The 23828-nt window shown below is 38.0% G+C and overlaps 1 protein-coding gene across 2 annotated transcripts in view; it reads left to right on the forward strand.

Moving 5' to 3' along the window:
• Positions 1 to 644: 644 nt before the first annotated feature.
• Positions 645 to 23828, forward strand: part of LOC127657944 (AT-rich interactive domain-containing protein 1A-like) — a 41903-nt gene continuing 18719 nt past the window's right edge. The window contains exons 1-3 of one of the 2 annotated variants that reach the window (XM_052146965.1): positions 645 to 2836; positions 16732 to 16929; positions 17549 to 18151. In XM_052146965.1, coding sequence (XP_052002925.1) covers positions 1928 to 2836; positions 16732 to 16929; positions 17549 to 18151 — 1710 coding nt within the window. In that variant the 5' untranslated portion in view covers positions 645 to 1927. The remainder of the gene's footprint in view (positions 2837 to 16731; positions 16930 to 17548; positions 18152 to 23828) is intronic. The other variant, XM_052146964.1, reaches the window with a different exon arrangement.

Raw genomic sequence — 23828 nt, forward strand, 5'->3', positions numbered from 1 at the left:
CTTTTCAGTATGTCTCTCTGCTTGTCTATATTGTGCAGTATATAAACAGTATATATATATATATATATATATATATATATATACACACACACACACACTACCGGTCAAATCTTTTAAAACACTTGACTGAAATGTTTCTCATGATTTTAAAAATCTTTTGATCTGAAGGCGTATGCTTAAATGTTTGAAATTTGTTTTGTAGACAAAAATAAAACTGTGCCACGATATTAGTTTATTTCACTATAAAACTAAAATGTAATCTTTTTGAAATTGATGACTTGGACCAAATAACAAAAGAAGCAGCCAATAAGTGCCGGACATAGATGGGAACTCCTTCAATACTGTTTAAAAAGCATCTCAGGGTGATACCTCAAGAAGTTGGTTGAGAAAATGTCAAGAGTACATTTCTACAAACTATATTTATAATATATATATAAATACCAATATAATTTTAAAGTAAATACCAATTATAATTATATATATATATATATATATATAATTGGTATTTACTATAGTTTTATACTCTAAAAATATTTGAAACAATAGTTATAATTTAACAAAGATATGTTTTGAGGGCTCTATCAAACACTATATCACAGTCCCCATTATTTGTTTCTACAATGGAGTATGTATATATTTCAGAAAGAAGATACAGACAAGTATGCAGTTAAAAAGTGACAAGAGGGGATCTCCCTAATTCACAAGACTTGTATGACAAGCCGGCAATGCTAGAGGCTCTGCATTGCATTAGGCTTATGTGCTGTCCTGCCCATCCCCCATACTGAGATACCAAAGCAGAGTTGTGTTGCTTTTGCAACCAGCAAAGCTTTAGCTAGAGAGAGAGAGAGAGAGGAGAGGGGGTGGGGAAGGAGAGCAGAGAAGAGTGACGGTGTGTTATTCTCCAAAAGAATATATATACATTCCCCCAGAGATCCTTTCTCCGTCTCTTTTTAGATTCCAAACTGAACCACTGTATAAATAGATGGGCTTATTTTGTGATGATAATGTATTCTGCCTTTCAACCACTTTGTGTGGTTTATCTGATTTTCTTCCTCCTCGTGCTCTCCCTCTCTCTCTTTTTCATTTTCACTTCCTGCTTGCAGACTAGCTCAACTCACCACCAACCCTCCCTTCTCTTACTTTTCTAACGCATTTTAATCAGCACACAACCCACTAAAATACCAGTTTCCCTTGCACGTCCACCAACAGTAAAAATACTTTGAGCCCGGTGGGCTATTCTGTTAGATTTATGTTTAATATAAGTATATTCATTTTTTTCTTTCTTTTAGTCTGTTTTTTTGTGTAGGGTTGAAAGTAAATTAGGTGTCCGTGTGTTATTTCATAGGCAGTACTAAAACCAGTACAGCCAGCTTCAAGACAAACCTAGCTCAGCTAGCTTCATAGCAAGAAACCTCATTAGTGTGGTTAAACCACATGCAACTGGCTTTACCATTAAATTAATTTATCTATAATTACAGTGTTCTAAACTAAATTTCTTCAAGGAGCTATTTCAACCTTGCCGTAATGCAACGCCAATGTAACACCCAAGCACCCCCCAACTAGCCCCCTTCCCTGAATCCATTCCGCACTATGGAGGAAGTCCTAGCCATGTTTTACTGCTCTCAGTGCACCTCGGTAAAATGGCTGTATCTAACTGAGCCTCGTGCTGGTGTGATCCGTTCCTCGGCTGTAGTGTAATTCTGCAACATACCCCCCTTCACAAATTCCGTGTCGGTTAAAATTCATTCCCGGGAACTCAATTTACGGCGCTTGATAGTTTAAAACAAGGAGCCGACGGAGCAGTCCGGATTCGGTCCGGCTTAAGGGGTGGGGATGAGTCGGGCACGGGCAAATTGTTGTAAAACTGTTGTATTTACATTCAATGTTTAGCGTTTGATTGTGACCGACTCGGCGAGAGGGGGGTATCATGGCCGCTCAGGTTGCCAGCGCTACCTCTCTCAACACCAGCCCGCCTTCCGAGCTGAAAAAACCGGATCGAGACCCAAAGGAGGAGTCGGTACCGGGGGAGAAGCAGCATGAAATTAAGGAGCCGGGATTAGAGAGCGGATCTCCGGGTCGCGGGAAACTGCAGGACCGGGCCGATGTTGGAAATGCTGGGGGAGGAGGGGAGTCTGAGATGAAGAACGGGAATCCATCGAGGGTAAACAATAATCAAAATGATACCGCCGGACCGGAAGGGAATAATCACCCCGGTATGGTACATCACCACGCGCCTGGGTTTCCGCCACCTTCCCACGGCTTCAGTCCTCACTACGGCCGGGCCCCTTTTCATCAACATGGCGGACAACAAAGCCCTGGCATGGCAGCTGCAGCGGGGCCAGGCGCTCTGTCGAGCAGTGTGTTGGACCCCTATCAGTCCAACTCTCACGAGCACGGCTTCCCGAACCACCAGTTCAACAACTACAGTCCGTACGGAAACCGAAGCCCGTACCCGGGCCAGGGATACGGCTTGAACTCTCCGCGCAGCGCTCCTCAAGCTCAGGCGGTAGGGGGGCAGCCAGCCAAGCAGCAGCAGCCGCCGCCAGCAGCGGGAGGATCTATGGCAACATCTTACAATAATCAGAGGTATAACATGGGAAATCCGCAGCCAACATCTACCCCAACTCTCAACCAGCTCCTGACCTCCCCGAGCGGTGCCAGGGGCTACCCAAATTACCCAGCGAGCGACTACAACAGCCAGGATGGTGCTAAAGGACCAGCAGATCTGGGTAGCGGTGGGCAGTATGGTGGGGGCCATCCGGGTTGGCAACAAAGGACCCACCACCCGCAGCCCATGAGTCCGGGAAGTACCGGGCAGCCCCTGGGTAGAAACCAGGTAAAAAAAATACAATTCTAGTGCATTTGAAAGCCTCATCTCTTTCCCTTTGCTCACACGAGTTGTTAAAACGCACCGTGCCTGCTATTGTCTGAGCTAGGGAGGCTATAAAATGGCTGCCTCGGTGGGTTTTCCAATCTCCACATTTAATAATCTTATATTTAGATAGACTAATGGAACTTTAGAAAAGTTAAGTGACGTTAAGTACTGTCTTTGTGTTGAAAAACTGTCTTCCATTATGTGCTGAGGGTTTAAACTTCAAGTGTTTCAAAAACGCCGAAAATGTGTATTAAGCCTAGCCTGCTTCTCCAAAGAGGATGCTTTAACGCATTTAGCTGTTCGTACCGAGTCAGATTTTTGTGTTACTGTTATTATTTATCTTTGTATGTATCCGATATGCAATATTTAGTTGGTAAAGTGCTCTCTCTCGGTCAGTTCTGATATAAATTTGTTGAAAATTAGCATAATTATATAGGATATTTTATGTGGAAAAGCCGTGTTGTCTTGAGAACCATGTTCACGTCACTTGTATAATCGACCAACCCCTTTTATTTATCCTTATTTTGTCAAAAATTGATTTGAACTGTGTTATAGGTAACGTTAATTATACATCTGTTGAGAAAGGGCTTACTTTTAAACCCTGGACTGGATTTAATGTCTTTTTCGCTGCGCACAGCTTGTAAACACAAGCCCAGTGATTTGAGTAAGTGCAGATTGGTTTGCAGTGGGATTTGAATTGTGGAGGTAAAATCCTCCTGTCAAAGGCAGGAGACAGTTGGTCTTGGGTTGCCATGCTCGCTGAGCTCTGATTGGCTCTGCATCCTGTGCTCTTGGCCATTTATAATTGCATATGATAACACTGAACACTTGCTGATTAGTTCATGTTGCTCACCTCTATCACTCATTTAATCGTATGGCGTTTCTATGAAATTGATGTGTTTTCAAGCAATTAGGTTCAGTTACATTGTGTGAAACACATCTGTTTGTCTTGTGAAGTAGTTGCTTTGTAGAGAATTGTTGTTTATTAATGCACTAAGTGATGAAGTGTGTGTGGAGGGTTGTACACATATACTGATGATTTTTACTGATTAAAATGATTACAGATGTCACTGATTGGTTTGAAAAAAATATTTTTTTAAATTTATTAAATGTATGATGATCCATAGATTATATGGTTTTCAGTACTCTTAAAGTAAATGTTGAAACTCTGCCCCTTTTCAAAAGTTGCATTTAAAAAGTTTATAACTAATGGTGATTTTGAATGATTATTTCAGTGGCATGTCACTAATTTGCTGGGAACTTTGTGAAGTTTATATTATTTGAGCTATTGATGTCAAAAGTGCTAGTACCTTGGTACCAAGTGGATAAAAAAAAAAAAAGAAAAGATGAAGGCCTAAAGATACCTGTGTTTCTGCAGTACCGGTTGAACTGAGCACCAACTTGATTTGGTCCGGCATGCTGTCTGACTGACTGGCTCATTTGAGCACGTGCCGTTGCTCCTTTTACACTGAAATGGACAATCGATCAAATTAAAATAGTGATATGTCCAAGAATGGTTATTAAATCGTTTTATTATTAAACCGCCAATTTCATTAAATAAATAAGCCTGCATGTGCTGCGCGCTTCAGCACACATGTGAATGTTTGAAGCCGCTTCAATGCTGTAAACAGACTAATCAAAACATCACATTTAATGAGAATGTTGTAGTGGATTACAGTAGAAAGTGCACATTTACTAATAAGCATGCAGTGCCTGCAGGCTATATTGTTGTATAATTAAATCACAGCATTTCACACTTTAATAATCACATTGGGCCATAAAACAAACGTCTTAACCGGAGGTAAAACTACTGTCAAAAACACAGAACAGAAAAGATTTCATGTCAAAAAACTTTGATACAAAATAAAAGCTTGACTGGAAAATTTAATCACGACAGAAATATATTACTACTGTATAGCACAATGTAATATTTTCTGTAATAATAAGAATAATAAAGCAGTGTCTTACAAGCAGTAGTGCTGTTGTTGAATTTAAGTTTGTATATATGTTTTTTCATTTAAAATGTGATGCTTTTGTGCAGCACTTTTATTTGAAAGAATAAGAATAGTTTTCTTTTGTGGATTATGCTGTGATGATTTTCATTTGATTAAAGTTCTTCTAATAATTAACTTTTATTAGACACTATTTTGATTATGTAATTGATTAAACTTTAAACATGGAAGACAAAAGAAAACAGAATTAAGGGGGGGAAACAGATTTGAGAAAACATTTGTTAAATATGCCAAAGGAGTGTATTCAAAAGCATATTACCCAATTTATTTTGTGGTATCGAAATTGTTATAGAGAATTGTTAGTCTGGAATTTTAACTGGTATTGGTAGGTACGACTACTGAAATGTTGGTATCTTGTAGGTCTGGGCGATAAGACGATGTTATCGGATATTGACAATATCTAACAAAGATTCCGATTGCGACACTCAATTGACAGACGATGATTGACAAAATCGGGAAATGGCAAAACCTTAGATCTGGGAAGTCACCAAATATATTAAACAGTGGCCAGTGTGTGAAATCTGCCAAATACAACAAGGTTAAATCCAGTTCGCAAGCTACTTGTCCAAGTGTATTACATGAGCGAGTAATTTTGCTCATCTACCCGCAACAGGCAGGCAACCTGTAAGACGTCTTGGAGTGACACATGACAAGGAATGACACATAGACACGCTTTTGAAGAAACTTTATTGAAAACACTTTATTGTATTTTTAAGAAAAGACAAAAGGCCTGTCTTGTGGAACACATGCATGTAGGCATGCAGCACAAGCCTGTCTCTTGAAACAGGCAAGAGTTATCACTCTTTTTCTCTTTCATTCGTCTGAAAACTGTTTGCAAAAATAATGTCATCTATGAGAATGCTGCAGATGATCTCCGATCATCTCAGGAGGTGCTGTGAGTTTAGTTTGCTTTATTACCACGGACCAATTTGCGGTTAAAATGCATTGTGAACACAGCTCTGCAGGTTCTGTAATATATACCTTTGTATTAAAGAAACAAAGATGAAAGTGATTTAAATCGTAATAAATGATACAAGACACATTAACCTTGAACCTAGAATCGAATTCCATTTTATTTTGGCAGCATTAACTGTATTACCAAAACCCAATACAAACACTAATTTGATAGGAACACACATTTGGCTGCATTATTTTGGGAACACAAATGAATTTATAAGGCTTTATTATTATTTTAAAATGTATTAATGTCTTTTGTTCTTAATCTGTAGGCTATTAGTTATTTTTCACCTGTTGTCTTTGATGTTTACTTGTGTGATGGCAAATGGGGCTGTTGGAGACTGTAAATGATTGGATTTGGGGAGGTGGTTAAATACAACTTTTTGATCACTTAATTATTATAATTGCTTTTTTTCGTTTAGTTTAAAGTGCAATTTGAATTATGTTTACGTTTTCTATGTTTCAATAAATACATTTTTAAAGCAAAAATATTCACCTACGGTTGGCATGGGGTTTGACAATATAATCATATATTGCATTATATTTTATGGTGATTATCGATAAAATATTTTTACATATTACCCAGCCGTAGTATCTTGTCGACCCTAATTAGAGCTACACTTGAATGGCCCGTTAGATACGGAGTGCAAAAACCCTTGTTACTTCTCAGTTGATTGGTATAATGTTTTTGATGTTCTGTCTTGTCATCCTCTGCATTCATAAATCATCATTCATATTGTGTCTATCAAAACAATATTGTTTATTATATCTGGCATACTGTATATGCAAACTGTATTGTATCTTCAAGTTTCTCTAAATAGATCTCACACTTGGTTTGGTGTGGGTCTTTCAGTTTTGTTGCCTTGCCTCACTGCATCTGGTATTTCAAATGAAAGGGAACTTGGAGTTGCTTTACAAACTTTTTCCAAAAATGGACCAGAATTCCATCACATTCTGATTGGAAGTAATGATGTGACTGTGATATGCCATTCATTAGTCACACAGTATCTTTTTTCTAGGTCTATGATGTTCTGTGTTAGTCATTAATAATGGTATTTAATCAATTGTAATTTAGCCTAGGCCTAGATCTGCTAAATATTATTATTATTATTATTTTGTATTTTTTTTACCAAGAGTTTGGTTAGATTTAGCGTGGATTCTGCATGCTGTCCTGCCTGCCTTCAGTCTATCTGTGTTCTGGTATACACCCCATCCCCCATGGCCAATCAGAAGGCCAGTCCAGCAGAGTCTCCTGCCAAGGGAGCCCTCACTTTATCTTATGCAGATTAGCCATGTGCTGCTTTTATTCATTTTATTTTTTCCATTTGTTCACTGGAAAATGTCAAGAGCAGCTTGCCCTCAGTCAATTCACACTTCTAAAAATGTATCATTGGAGGCCTTCTTTCAAGGTTTGAATTCAAGCCAACTTCAGTACAGACATCCTAGATTAGATATCATGGGTGCAAATCAAATGCAGTGATGCAGTGTACTTTAAAAAAAAAATTGTATTGTTGTTTCCATAGATACGGTACTGTTTAGAGTTTAGTGCCCTTCTGCAAAGAAGAATGAAGGCCAGCTGCAAGTGCCATCCATTTTTACCCTGTCTTGTCTGACAAAATTGGCAAGTTTATGTGTATGTTGAATAACAAATAGTACAAAGCAGGGCTTAACATTAAGCATTGTCATTTGGACAAGTAAATTGGTCATTCACTTGTCCGGTAGGGCTGCACAATTAATCTCATTTTTTACAATTACGGCTGCCATGATTATGTAATGGTGAAATTGACGATTATAGCGTTCAATTCAAGTCTGCTCCTGTTGCATCAATGGTTTCTATTTACAACGTGTTTTTGCAGCAGTTGAGTATTCTAACCAATAACTAACATGTCCGTTGAGCAATGAAATGGCAATGGCCAATCAGAGCCACTTATATTAGTCCTCTGTCCTATCTGTAATGACTACTGATCCTAATGTGCAAGTTTTAAACTGTCTGAATGCCCAGATGCTTGCTTTATGTTCTAGCTCTGTTTGTGTGGCACACGAAAATTAATACTGAAGAAACCTCACCTGATACTCGAAAATAATCTGTAGAACAAGAGCGAAAAGCATATTTTGGATTCATTGCATATTGTACCGCTCGCTTTGAACGTAGATGTTAAATACACTGCAAATGAGCAACACGACAAAACTAAAACGATCCTGTTCTAATTGAGGCACAGATGCGGAGTAAATAATTTATTTATTATGCTGATTAAACAGCTTTGTTTTTAATGAGAGCATTCGCAAGAGTGCAGGACTCGTCGAAATACAGGTCTCAAATGGCACTTTTCCACTGCACGTTATGGTTCAACTTGCCTCAACTCTACTCGCTTTAAGTTTCTGAGCTTGCATTTCCACTGCAGTTTAGTGCCATCTCAATGTGGGTGGGATTATAGGCTGATCGTCTGATAGGCTGAAGCTGTAAAATCTGTACTCTTGTAATGCTCTCTGATTTTAGGAAAATGTAATTTTATTATTTTTAATTTTTTTTTGCCTTCAGAAATTCCAAGATATATCTGTAGTTTAATTAGTAGTAGCCTGATGAAAGGAATCCGTAAAGAAGACCCAACTTATTCACACTGATAGAATATTTCAATTTATCCATATAAAAAGTAGGTGTAAATTTTTTCCACATGTTGCTGTTGTTAATATAATAATTTTCATCTGCATCCCAACCTCAAAATCAATAATGTACTGTCAAATGTTCATTTCAATGCACATAACGTGTGATATTATTTGCATGGGTGCTACCAAAGCAGGGGCTGGTGCCACATTTTCAAAGGGCCCTTTGAGAGCACAAATTAACCCTGTCCCTGATGTGTCCCAGGGTGAAATTGAGTTTCACCCGTTTTAATCTATTCTTTGACCAACGCGCGTTAATACGGGTCAGGCGTTGCGTGCGGGTCTATGGATGTGTGCACAACAGCACCGCTGCTGAAAAAAATCCTAGGGAAAATGCTGCATAATGTCAAGTCCTGAAAAGGGAACGATTATCTAAAAGTGTTGCTGACTCATGCTGAATGTTGTCAATCTAGTTACTACAAAAAATATAAAGGGTCATTGTAACACTTCAGTGTCCAGTAGGGCTGCCCTCGGCCAAAGATTTTCTTAGTCGACTAGTAGTCGCACATTTATGATATTAATTTAATTACTTAAATATATATATTTTGGGGGGCATCAGAAAATGGTTTGAGTTCAGGGCTGAGAAAGAATGTTATAAGTAACATTGCTAAAACTGTTCTACATTACAGAGAATTACTAAACCGTAATAATGAGCTTTTAAAATATACATTTTACAAGCGCGCACAGGAAGCGAGCCGTAGCGACACCGGCAAAAGCAGTAATGATTCTGAATGTGTCAGAAAAACCAGCTGTCTGAACATTTTGTTGATTTATAGAGAGAAATGCACATTAGGATTTTGCCGACAGATGATCTGGGATCGACGATGGTCAGAGTGATATTTGGCTTGTTTTCCCTTTTAATGTATTATTATTTTAGGCTACTATCATTATCAAATTAATATTACAAATAATTTGCCTGTAGAGACACAGACACACTCACTTCAAGAGACATTTTCTTATATTACTAAGAATAGATGACAGACAAGCCCTCTATGCGCATGTATGACATGAAGTTTGTACGGAGGCATGCAGTCTCTTGGTACACACGCATGTAAACGTTTCTCACTCATTCTTTCTGTAAAGGTGGTTATTTAAATATAAATATAATTGATTTTTATCACTTCATTATTTTAATTGCTTTTCTATTTCATTTGGAGTGCAATTTGAATTAGAAATGTATTAGATTTAAGTTTTTCATTTCTAAATAAATTACATTTTCAATGCAAAATCACTAAAGCAAGAATATTCACCGATCCCTCAGCCCGGGGTTGCCGATGTAATTGGATGTTATATATATCATGAGGGATGGAACATAACGAATGTATTCACACACACATTGTATTTTCACTGGACAACAAAATACCTGACCGGCAGAGAATGCACGGATGAAGTAGGTTAGTTTCCAAAAAGATGTTGCCCATCACAACTGTTGTACAGCCATCTTTAAAAAAATTAATTGCACTTAATTGTTTTCCAGTTTCATTTGAATTTTTTGTTAAAATAAATAACAAATAATGTTCAAAGTTTGAAATCAAGGTGTCTTGCTTTATTGTGCTGGCTTAACCCTAACCCTGCTTAACAGAAAGTACCCCATAGTACCACTTAGCGTCCAACCAGCGGTGATGCTAGGGTTTGTCGGTTTCCTGTTTTTTTTTTTCTTTTTCTCTGTGATCAACTGACCAATCAAAACATGGTCGACCAAGACTCTTCTCATCCACTAATGTTTGGCCGACTAGTGTCCAGCATGTTAGTCAGGTGTGCATCATCTATCATGTTGTGTATGTGATGACTGAGGAGCTTTTAATTGGCTGCTTTGTCAACTTTTATTGGCCTGATTGTTGGGGTTTAGCTAATTGTATTTTAATGTTGCTTCATTTTCTTTACATTTAAATCTATAACACAAAAAGAACATAAATGTTTTTCATGGTTCAGAATTTGTATTTGAATGTAGGGAGGCAAATTGATTTGATGGAAAAAACTTTGCTCTTGTCCCATGTTTCTGTTTGATGTGGATGATTTTTGCTCTCTCTAAGACATTAGTGTATGGCCTGATTGAGTGTTTAATTGCTTAAATACTGCATTTGTCTTGGTCAACCCTGATTTAAGCATAGAGATGAACTTGGAAGAGAACTGTGTATGGATTACCCCAACTCAAAATGTATAGTGTTTTAGTGATGTGCAGCCACTACTGTTGACCGTTATGGATTTTTTAAATTGCTGTTTCCGATATCCAGAGACCAGGGTGGCCGATAGGCCTATATAATGGCGAAATATCACACAATTTAATATAGTGTATAACATATGCAAACATTTTTTAATTAATAATCTCTTATTTAGCACTATATTTACAAAACAAATTCACAAACTGCAACTATGTAAATACAGAAAAAAATTATTGTTTTAAATGGTAGATAGCAGTTTCTTCTGTTTTCTGTTTAGTCATCCAATTTTAGTAATTTATTTGCACAAAGAAATTGTTAATACAGTATATTAGGAAGAAGGAAATAAGAGTGCACACAGTAGTCTAGCAACTTTAAATGGCACGTGTGCATTAGCAAACATGTTTTCAAATTTTTTTGCATGGTGACTGAAACTAACATCTCCTTTTGAGTTCCACGGAAGAAAGTCATACAAGTTTGCAATGACAGAATAAAAATTTGAGTAAATTATCAGCTTTTGAGTGAATTTACCTTTTAGTGCAGAAGTCAGTACTCACCAGTTACATTTAAGATTGCCATTTAATGTTGACAAAATAAATTAAAAAAGTATATATAAATTCCTGAGATAACCTTGTTCATGTATACAGTTGAAGTCAGAAATGTACATACACTTTGGTTAAAATGTTTTTTTAATGACTTCAACCTCTCCACATTTATTATCAAAATAGTTTTGGCAAGTCATTTGGGACATCATCTTTATGCATGACATGAGTAATTTTCCAACAATTTTTACAGACAGATTGTTTCACTTTAATTGACTATATCACAATTCCAGTGGGTCAGAAGTTTACATGCACTAAATTAACTGTGCCTTTTAAGCAGCTTGGAAAATTCTAGAGTCAAGCCTTTAGATAATTAGCTTCTGATAGGAGGTGTACCTGTGGATGTATTTTAAGGCCTACCTTCAAACTCTGTGCCTCTTTGCTTGACATCATGGGAAAATTAAAAGAAATCAGCAAAGAGTTCAGGAAAAAAAAATCGTGGCCCCCCCCACAAGTCTGATTCATCCTTGGGAGCAATTTCCCAATGCCTGAAGGTACCACGTTCATCTGTACAAACAATAGTTTCCAAGTAAAAACACCATGGGACCACACCGCCATCACACCGCTCAGGAAGGAGACTCATTCTGTCTCCTAAAGTCCTATATCGAGAGGCTACTCGGCGAGGAAGAAGCCAATGCTCCAAAACCGCCTTAAAACATCCAGACTACAGTTTGCAAGTTCACATGGGTACAAAGATCTTACTTTTGGAGAAATTTCCTCTGGTCTGTTGAAACAAAAATTTAACTTTTTGGCCTTAATGACCATCGTTATGTTTGGAGGAAAAAGGGAGAGGCTTGCAAGCCGAAGAACACCATCCCAACCGTGATGCATGGGGGTGGCAGCATCATGTTGTGGGGGTGTTTTGCTGCAGGAGGGACTGGTGCACTTCACAAAATAGATGGTATCATGAGAAAGGAAAATTATGTGACTATATTGAAGCAACATCTCAAGTCATCAGCCAGGAAGTTAAATCTCGGTCACAAATGGGTCTTTCAAATGGACAATGAACCTAAATATACCTCAAGTTGTGACCAAAATGGCTTAAGGACAAATTTAAGGTATTGGAGTGGCCATAATAAAGCTCTTCAATCTGATTCGTGTGCAGAACTAAAAAGCGTATGCGAGCAAGGAGGCGTACAAAACTGTCTCCAGTTCTGTCTGGAGGAATGGGCCAAAATTCCAGCAACTTATTGTGAGAAGCTTGTGGAAGGCTACCCAAAAAGTTTGACCCAAGTTAATGATTTTAAAGACAATGCTACCAAGTACTAACAAATTGTATGTCATCTTCTGACCCACTGAGAATGTGATGAAAGAAATAAAAGCTGAAATAATTAATTCTCTCTACTATTATTCTGACATTTCACATTCTAAAAATAAAGTAGTGATCCTAACTGACCTAAGACAGGGAATGTTTTCTATGATTAAATGTCAGGAATTTGGCTTAAGTGTATGAAAACTTCTGACTTAAAATAATATTTTGTATATTTTTTATATTATAGTTTTTATATTATTATTATTAGTGGTGCACCAATCAGGAAATTTGAGGCGATACCAATTTTTTAACACTAAGATTGGCCTATACCGTTACAGATACATAAATAAAAAACCCTGTCACACTTTTGCAAGTTATATGCTGCAGTTATGTGTTTATGCCCCACACAGTAAAATTATGGTAACGCTTTGCAAAAAGGTTCCATTTGTTAACATTTGCATACATTTCAAAACAAGAGTCCATGTGTATTTCGGGCTTCTTTTCTTTATAATGAATCCTATATATATATATATATATATATATATATATATATATATAACATATAACTGCAGCATATAACTTGCAAAAGTGTGACAGGGCTTTTTATTTATGTATATGTGAGATGAAGCTTTTGGACACTTAGGACAATTGTGGGACTTGTTCACAACTATTACACAATGTGCAAACATTCATTGATGATGTTGTCTTCTCAAGAAGACAACAAACTACTATATGCATACTATATATTATGTAATTATCTGTAATGTAGATTGTGAAGAGCAGTATTAAATATCTTTAATCTCTTTTAAAAAATCTTTTATCTCTTATATTTTCATAAATGAACATTTATGAGAAAAGGAAATACAAATGTATCTTCTCAACTATAAACTGTATATTATTAAACCTCCCGATTTATGGGTTATCAGCTGTCTTTTCTTTGGCTTTTGATCTTGTTTCTGAACAGCAATCTAAATCGAGCATTTCTGTGATTTGGCGACTAATAACAACCATTTGGCTCTTTAATGTTTCAGTTTAGGGGCCAATGGCTCCTAAGTTATTAAAAAAAAAATAATCTGGAGCCCTGATTAGTTAACATTAATGCACTATGAACTAACATGAACTTACAATGAACAATTTTATTTTTATTAACTAACATAATGATTAAGAAATGCTGTAAATAAATTGTTCATTGTTTGTGCATTATACCTAATGCATTAACTGTTAAAGAAATGAAAACTTTTTATTATTTGTTACCAAAATTACATAAAAATTACATTAATTGCCAACATTTATTTGTATTGAAATGGTACTTTTGGCAATATCAAAAGGTCATTGGCACATAATGGCAACGAAAAACTATGAGAGCACCACTCACAGCAGAGATACTTTAAAAAAATAAGAAAAATATATCCATAACAAGCTCTAAAACTGCCCCATTGAGAAATGATTAATATCTATGATTTGTTTACTGTATTTTGGCATCTTGTTGTGACCATATTTATTGTGACCAACATTAATCTGATTTAAATTGGGATCTTCGTAGAATAGCGCTGGAATGAGTGACTGATGATGAGATATTGAGATCACCTGCAGAGTGCACATGTTTGATTGACAGCGAGAGCTCTCATATTAAAGAGGGAGAAACTAAAAGCACTCTTGATCGCTCAAACAGTCTATATTGCAACTCACAATGTCTGATGGTCACGACTCATGTTACATCATGTGTACTTGGATTTCTATTTGCATGTTTATTTGTGGTTTAATTTGTTTTTATACCCAATGTCAGTCCATTTATCCACTTGCTGCTCACTGTGCAACAGCGTCAGAATAACTACCTTAAAGACTCTACTTAATATTAACACACTTAAATTTAATATAAAACTCTAAACTTAATATTCATACACGTGTAATTCTTACACATTTAAAAAAACGAAATGGCATATTCATGTGAATTACATCATGTCTGAAAGTTTAAATTCATGAATGCTTAGAATTGCCAACAACTCGCCCTCCAAAGGCCACTCTATCATGCTTCAAGGGCTGAGAGGAAGAGGAGCAGTGCATGTTTGATTCCCTGTGTGCTGCAAAATAAATCTGATCTAAATCTAGGCATGATTGGCCGATTTTGTTCGGTGCACCCTTAATTACTATATTATTATTTTTATTTATATTATTACATATTTATTACAATTTACTGATTCACATGGCATAGAAAATACCTATATTTGTCAGATGGAGCTCTAGAGAGATGAGTGTTGTAACCGATTTTTAAGTTCTAGTTGCACAAAGCATTTTTTCTATTTCTGCATTTCTTGGTGCTTTTTTGAAGGATCACTATGATATGAAAGGCAGCAAAACTAGTTGGCTCCAACAACGTGCACTTTGCAACATTAAAAGCTTTGATTATGTTTAGACTGTCAGTTCAAATCCATTTTTTGTGCATATCTGATTGAAATCTTATATTTAGCAAGTCTGAAATGCAAAAAAAAAATCACATGCAATATGATTTTTACAAATCTGTTTCAAGCTACATATGTGGTTTGAAATCCTATTCAAATTACATTTCTGGAAATCCATTTTTGTCTGATCAGATCTCAAGAGGCTTTTTGCCATATGTCACTATTTCACACTATGTAAAGAAATGTTATACATCACACATTGTTGCAGGAAACATTCTGGCAGTGGTGGGAGAAAAAAAAGCTGTGTGGTGGCAGAGTGTAGGTGTAGCTGAGAATATTATTAATGGAATCTTCCCATGTGCGTTCTGAAGTTCGACAGTTACATTGTTTCATCAAAGGTGGCTACCACTCGAGTCCACCAGTCACTACTAGTCTGTCTGGACCACACACCGCTTTGAACTATGATACAGGCGTAGACAGGCGCATGCCAGCCGCCTCCTGCTGCCTCAAAAGGCGTAGTACAGCAACACAGCTACATATTGCCATTTTTATAAGCTAAAATCTCTATTCCATTCCCCTCCATGTTGTTTTTTTGCATACTGACATAATGTCATTGCTATAGCAGCCAAGAAATTATGAAAAGATAGCCAGGGGACACACGCATCAGATCTGATCAGTTGTGATGCACAGTGCGTACTGTAATTCATGAAGATTGAATTCCGATCGGATACATACAAAATCAGATTTTGACTGTCTGAACATAGCATTGTTGATTATAAACAAGCGATTGTTTTATCATCTCGCTCGCTTGCGTACAATACCATTTTCATGTCAAATTAACAGGTTTATAGATCTGTAACATCTTAAGTTCAGTATATGTGCTTACTCGCTGTGTGCACTCACGCTAAACTCAACAGGCATTCAAAGAGCTGCCGAAAGCCGCACGAGAGAGAGAGAAGGACACTGAAGAGCTCATTTATTTGCGCAGATTGTTTAATTACAGTTTCATACTAAGACCAGATTTGATTTATTCATCTGTATTGATTGGTTTACCAAATTTCACCTATTTGTTAAAGTAAATAAAATACCGCAGGAATTCTCAGCAACGTGGAAAATGCAGGAATGTTTAAAATTGTGCGCAAAAAACAAATTGATCGTCACACGTGACCCTGCGCCGAATTTCAGGCCCTGATGACTGATATTTTCAATTGTCATCCTGGTACTTACTTACTGCAGCTCTCATCTCATTACAAGTCAAGTTGGACTTGTAATGTTGGACTCTCCCCTTATGTCATTAAAAACCCTGTGTCATTCATTCAGTGCCAAGATTGCCTTCTTTTTACAAAACAAGGGAAAGCTGGCTTGGCTGAGGCTCAAGCAGAGCTACAGCTGGGATGTGTTAAATATTCGGCAGACTGCCCTCAATTTGAAATGAGTTATATATAGCACTGTTGACTTCCGTAACTAAGGCTGTGCAAGGTAACGGTCAGGGTAATAACCGTGGGAATCAGAGGCAGAGTGTTTCTGCTGTTTCTCTTTTCATTCTCATTTTCCACTATCGTTTCCCCTCTGGCTGTTCTCTCTCTCTTCTTCTCTTGTGGCCTCTTTCATTTTCATTTTGTCCTTGCAGATTTTTTTTTTTATTTCCACCTTGCATTTTTTAAATAAAATAGGTGCATCCAACTCTCAAGTATACTAGTGCAGTGCAGTGTTGTAGTTTTTCATGGGTTTGAAAACTAAATGCTTATTTTCCTTGAGTTTTCATACTGCAAGTTGGTCAGAGCTCTTTCCTCTTTGTCTCTCTTGTTCTACAGACTCCAGGCTCCATGGATCAGATGGGGAAAATGCGGGGTCAGCCATATGGGTCAGGTGGCCCTTACCCTCAACAACCGCATCAAGGACCTCCGCCAGTGGCCCAGCAGGGGCCTGCTTACCCAGGCCAGGCCTATGGGCCACCTGGCCCGCAGAGATACCCTGTGGGCATGCAAGGACGCATGCAGTACAGTCAGCAGGTTGGTGCTATCTTTTAAAGTGTTGACCTACAGACAGTTTTCAGGTGTACACTGAAGATGGTGAGGCTGTTTTTCATTAGGATTGTTTAAATGAAGATTGTGATTAATCAGAAAATGTATATTTTTACCCAACCCTATTTCCTAGAATTTGAAAAGATGCTTTATTTGAAAGTTTTAGCAGCGCAGACTCTACGTTTTCTGTCTCTATTTAACAGAGTTAAAGGAAAAAATTGCTTCATATGAAAGTCTAAATTGCAGTCAAACTAAAATAATGTTAAATCACAAAGTATCCCAGTTTTTGGTGTTAAACATTACAAAAATAATAAAATGTGTCACATTGTGCCCCAGGCATTTTGTGATCTCAAGCCGTTCCCACCCTTAATAAATATTCACAAATATAATGCTGCTCAAGACCATCGGTTCCAGTAAAATGGTTACATTGTATTTTTTTTCCTCACTATTTATGGAGCATAGTCTCATATTGTGAAGCATGCAGATGAAAGGATGCTTTTGTTTCCTTTTTGTCCATTTTCCCACACTCTTTAGACCCAATAAGTCAGTGTAGTAAATAGCATGAGTGTATTGATCTTTAGTGCTATGATCCTACTTGTATGTGCAGATGCCATCATATGGACAGCAGGGAACAGGGGGCTTTGTGCAGCAGGGGCAGCAGTCGTATTATGGCCAGCATGGTCAGGGGCCTCACACGGGCCAACAGCAGTCGCCATACCCCCAGTCTCCCCCTGGACAACCAGGGGGACAGGGACCTTATTCACAGCAACCTCATGCCCCCCAGCCTTCTGGCCCACATGGACAGGCTTGTGCTCCTTACCAACAGTCCCACATGCCCCAGCAGACTCAGGGGCAGGTACCCGGCCCCTCGTCTGGTTCATCCCAGTCCCCGTACTCGCAGTCCTCAGCAGCAACCCTCCAGTCTAGTCAGTCTCCCTATTCCCAGCAACAGGTGCCCCAGTCCCAGACCACACAGCAGGGCAGCTCCCAGGCTCCTCCTGCATCTCAGACCCAGCCCAGCTACCCACCTGGTCAAGGCCCCCAGCAGCCACCATCACAGCAGCCGCAACAGACGCCCACTTCTGCTACTCAGCAGCCCGCGGGACATGGACAGATGCCGCAGAGCCAGCCCGCATCATATTCGCAGAATCCACCACAACAACAGCAGCAGCAACAGTCGCCATTTCAGCGGTTTGCCCCACCTCCTCAGGTAACTTAGACCTTTCTATTTCAGTATGAAATTGTTCTTGCATGGGTGTAGGTAAGGTTTATGCTACCTTTACATGTTTGTGACGAGGAGGAGGGCCACTGTGTGTGTGTTTATGTTTAAGTTGATTGTTCTGCCAGTTCCCACCGCCTCCTTGCCCATCTTGCTAACCCCATTACAATGTTATCGTAATTATCCTACTTTCCACATCTAAAGTTATAATATCGAGGAAGTCATGTTCATGTGCTTTATTGTCAAAAGAATAGGAAACTTGGAGGACACCAGGTTCTTGCACATTTCTTGGAACTCTTCTTTTGACACTGTAATACATGTTTGTCAGGTTGCTGACGATAATGGAATTTTGGTTTAATATAAATGAGATTTTCTCTGTGCAAAAATGTACAATATGCATGTAATGTTTACTGATATGCTTAAATGTTTATGACCTAAACGGCAAGCGATAACAAGGTAGCTACATATAGAAAAAGGGATAAAAACCATTCACTATAGAATACGTACTCTCCTATGCCATGTTGAAAGTTTGTCTCCCAATTATGAGTTTCCCATTTGTAATTATGACTTGAGGGGGGTTCATGTGCAACATCCAAATAGGAAACATTATTTATATTAATTCCGATAGCACAGGAAGGCATAAATTCAATATGAAACAATGTGTGCAAATTATAACCCATTTTAATTTTATAATATCAAGTATTCAACAAGAAATCTGGTTCACCGGTTTGTTCTGAATCACACACAGACCATTTATTGGTCTTTAAAACACAGCCTTTGTGGATTAATAATCGCATATTACCAACTTGCCATTTTTATGTTGTTTTATTTAATTGGTTCTACACTGCACACTGCTCTCTCCCACCTGGAAAAAAGAACATATACATGAGAATGCTGTTTGTAGGCAACAGCTCAGCATTCAACACCATAATGCCCTCCAAGCTTGATGTGAAACTCCGGGCTCTGGGCTTAAACGGCTCACTGTGCAGCTGGATCTTGGACTTCCTGTCAAGCAGACGCCAGGTGGTTAGAATGGGCAGCAATATCTCTTCATCACTCACCCTCAACACTGGAGCCCTGCAGGGCTGTGTTCTCTGCCCTCTACTCTATTCGCTGTACACACATGACTTTGTGGTAACACATGGCTCCAATGCCATCATTAAGTTTGCTGATGATACGACGGTGGTAGGTCTGATCACTGACAATTATGAATCAGCCTACAGAGAGGTGCAGCACACTCTCTCCCTCAATGTCAGTAAGACCAAGGAGCTTGTGGTGGACTTCAGGAGAAAAGACAGAGAACACAGCCCCATCACTATCAATGGAGCACCGGTGGAGAGTCAGCAGCTTCAAGTCCCTCGGTATCCACATCACAGAGGCACTCGCATGGTCCGTCCTCACTAAGGCCATTGTGAAGAAGGCTCACCAGCGCCTCTTCTTCCTGAGATGGCTGAGGAAGTTTGGAATGAACCACCACATCCTCACATGGTTCTACACCAGCACTGTAGAGAGCATACTGACTGGTACGGCAACAGAACAGCCCTCAACCGCAAAGCCCTGCAAAGGGTGGTGCGAACTGCCAGACACATCATCGGAGGTGAGCTTCCCTCCCTCCAGGACATATATACCAGGCGGTGTGTGAAAACTGCTCTGAGGATCATCAGAGACTCCAGCCACCCGAGCCATGGGCTGCTCTCACATCTACCATCAGGCAGGTGGTATCGCAGCATCAGGAGCCGCACCAGCCAACTCCATGACAGCTTCTTCCCCCAAGCAATCAGAGTTTTGAACTCTTGATCTCTCACAATCAAAATACATCAGCACTGCACTTTATTAATCTTACACCGGACTGTCATAAATTATATTCTCTCTTAACAATACTGGCAACTGACTATCAACTGACAGCCTGAATGTCAATACAGCACAATACAACCTACTGTATAATTTAAATATACTGTTTTTATTGTATACTATATTGTGTGTATGTGTGTTCTATATTGTGTGTATTGTATACTGCATATTGTATATTATTATTTGTATATTGTGTTGTGTGTAATTATGTGTTTATTAGATATGTAAATTGTTGTGACTGCTATGTTGCTCGGAACTGCACCCAAGTCTTTCACCCACTGTTGCACTTGTGTATGTGGTTGTGTGACAATAAAGTGATTTGATTTGAATTGTGCAGCCCTGAAGGATCATGAAATTAGTCTACTAATGTGCTCTTTCTGAAACTTAATGGCCAAATGAAGGCACATTAAAATCATCGTGTTATTGACGATATTGGTCAATTTTACATTGTCAACAAAATGATCTCTATTATATTGTTAATATTCTATATGTTGCCCAGCCCTAGGCTAAAATGGTCACAAATGCGACAAAAAAAATTGTTGTGACAATACAAATTCTGTTGCCGACAGTGAGGAACACTTTGTGTGAATTCGTATGTGGATTCATCATATATCATCATGTGAGTTATTGAATTACATTTTTGGACCTTTAGGCTTTATAAGTCTTTAGTGAGTTCACAACTGACACTGAACCGCAAGTCATATATCGGGTCTATCCTATTCAAACCGAGAACCATTACTGCGATGTGCACTTTAAGTTTGTTACACTAAACATCAGTAAAATTACTGATTAATTGTTTCTGACAACATGTAATTTAAGATGCATATTCACAACAGAGTTTACTTTAAATTAATTTGTTACAATATGTTAAAGTGTTATAGATTATTGTTGAGCATTATGAGTATAACTATTTGAAGAGAGAACTTTTTATATAATTATATGATTATTTATATAACCTTTTTTATTGATGATTTTGACTGACTTGTTTCTACAGACGAAGAAAAAGTCTGTTTTAATATTAACAGGAATACCAGACATTTATGAAATGCGATCGCTGATGATTTACTGTTAATATTGTTTTATGAACATTTTCTCTTTGTAGTGTTTATATTGTAATACATTGTAAATTATTGTAAAAGTAAACATTTTGTATCCATTATCTGTTTGTGAGGGCAGCTGGGACTGCAGACGGTTTTGAAAAAGAGTCCCATGTGTATTTTGGGCATGTTTGTAATTAAACGTTCCGTGTTATGCACCAAATGTAAAAATTTTTATTATAATAATTTTTTATGATTATTGGCATTTTGCACAAAGAAACTGCATATGGGATTTCTTTCAGTTTGGACTGTTGTCGCTTCAGTGTCTGAGCCGCCCCGTCTCGGTAAGAAAAGATTAAGAACATTTTCAACACTGTTTTAAAAATCTCTACACTACATGAAATATCGACCATTTCATTTGATATAAGCTGTCTTCTGCTTTCTATCTTGTTCCTGACCAACAATCTAAATTGAGCATTTTTGTAATTTGGCAAATAAAAACAGCCATTTGGCTCCTATATGTTTCAGTTCAGGAGCCAGTAGCTCTGTAGTCATATTTTTTTATTCTTGAGCCATGATAATGGGAACATGTATTAAGAAAGTTGACTTGAATATACCCTGGCGGCCAAAAGTTTGGAATAATATACAGATATTGCTCTTATGGAAAGAAATTGGTACTTTTATTCACCAAAGTGGCATTCAGCTGATCACAATGTATAGTCAGGACATTAATAACTTGAAAAATGTCTACTACAATTTGAAAAACATGTTCAGAACTTCTTAAACTATTTCAAAGAGTTCCCATAAAAAAGTCCTCCACGTGCAGCAATGACAGCTTTGCAGATCCTTGGCATTCTAGCTGTCAGTTTGTTCAGATTCTCAGGTGACATTTCACCCAACGCTTCCTGTAGCACTTGCCATAGATGTGGCTGTCTTGTCGGGCACACCTCAGGCACCTTATAGTCTAGCTGATCCAACAAAAGCTCAATGGGGTTACTGTTGTACATTAAATTGGTGTTGAGCTGGTAGAATTCAATGAAGCTGTCAGCTGAGGACATGTGATTTGTCTATTTCTCAAACTAGAGACTCTGATGTGCTTATCCTCTTGTTTAGTTGTACATCTGGCCTTCCACATCTCTTTCTGTCCTTGTTAGAGCCAGTTGTCCTTTGTCTTTGAAGACTGAAGTGTACACCTTAGTATGATATCTTCAGTTTTGTTTGGCAATTTCAAGCATTGTATAGCCTTCATTCCTCAAAACAATGATTGACAATGTTTCTTTTTTTTTTGCCATTTTTGATCTAATATTGACTTTAAGATATGCCAGTCTATTGCATTCAGTGGCAACTCAACAAAACACAAAGACAACGTTAAGCTTCATTTAACGAATCAAATAGCTTTCAACTGTGTTTGATATAATGGCAAGTGATTTTCTAGTACCAAATTAGCAATTTAGCTTGATTCCTCAAGGATAAGGTGTTCGAGTGATGGCTGCTGGAGATGGGGCCTGTCTAGATTTGATCCAGAAAAAAAATTAAATAGTGATGGTGCTGTTTTGTTTTTACATAAGTAATGTCCTGACTATACTTTGATCATTTGAATGCCACTTTGGTGAATTAAAGTAACAGCAAAATCTGTACATTTATTAAAAAAAAATTGCCGCCTGTGTAGGTTCAATGAAACTGAAAAAATGATTACTGGGATCTGCTGTCTCAGTGCCCTTCAGTGAAGGGGCGGTCACACTACATTTCATACTCCATTATCTCCCATTGAAATGCTTCTGAATGCAGGAGACTGGAAACGCAAACCCTGTCTACACTGGACGTGAGTGATGTCATGTTGCGACGCCCTGAAGCTCTCTACACTGAATGCGTCAAAGTGACCTTTCTAAACCATTTATTTGTCTTATTAGCAGGAGTAGCGCCAGCATGTGCAGCGCAAAATCGAACAGGGGCATCCACGTGACAAGGCGCGCAATGCGATGGAAAACCGCTTGCTTCTGGTGTCGACAATATGCAAAGAAATTTCGCACTACCCTGCTGAAGAAGTACAAATTTCATGAACTCTGATTTGTGAAAATGGAAGAGTCACACTGACCTTATGGCTCAATTCAAAGGATACATATTTTTATAGTTGCTGGAAAGTAGGTTTATTCTAAGATTTTAAATATAATTGAATTTGTGACTTATAATTTATTACAAAAAATCCACAGTTTTCCTCAGCAACCACTGGGTGGTGCCAAGATTATTCTAATTGCCTGTTTTCTGTTTCTGGTCTAAAGACGCAAAAACGGCCAGAAAGAGTGATCCAGGCAGAGAACAACAACTATTTAAGTGTTATTTGGAGTAAAAATGAATTTCAGGCTCAGCTTGTGCTGTTGTTGGCGGCTGTCATAACAACTCATAATTATTGATATCAACATAACTAAACTCTTCATGACATTCTACACACTCATTTGAGGCAGTCAATAAAACATGGTAATCTCGACTATGAAGTATCTGCACTATACAGCCACGTGATTTTTTGACAATTTTTTCAAATTTAATACCATTAACATTACATTACCCACTAAGAATAAATGCAGATGCATGTGAAAACACTGGAAACCGAAAATTAAAATCAGTCGAATCGTGGAAAACTTCTGCTTTCAGGAAAAATGTGGATGGAAGCCCTTACATGTGACATCATAGTGTGTTCCATTTTGATGTCTGAAATTATTTAGTGTGCACAAAGCCTAGTATGACCGTGGCTTTTGGCACTTCAGGTTGTTCCAATGGATTGT

This window comes from Xyrauchen texanus, chromosome 17 (assembly GCF_025860055.1).
Source record: "Xyrauchen texanus isolate HMW12.3.18 chromosome 17, RBS_HiC_50CHRs, whole genome shotgun sequence".
NCBI lineage: Eukaryota > Metazoa > Chordata > Actinopteri > Cypriniformes > Catostomidae > Xyrauchen > Xyrauchen texanus.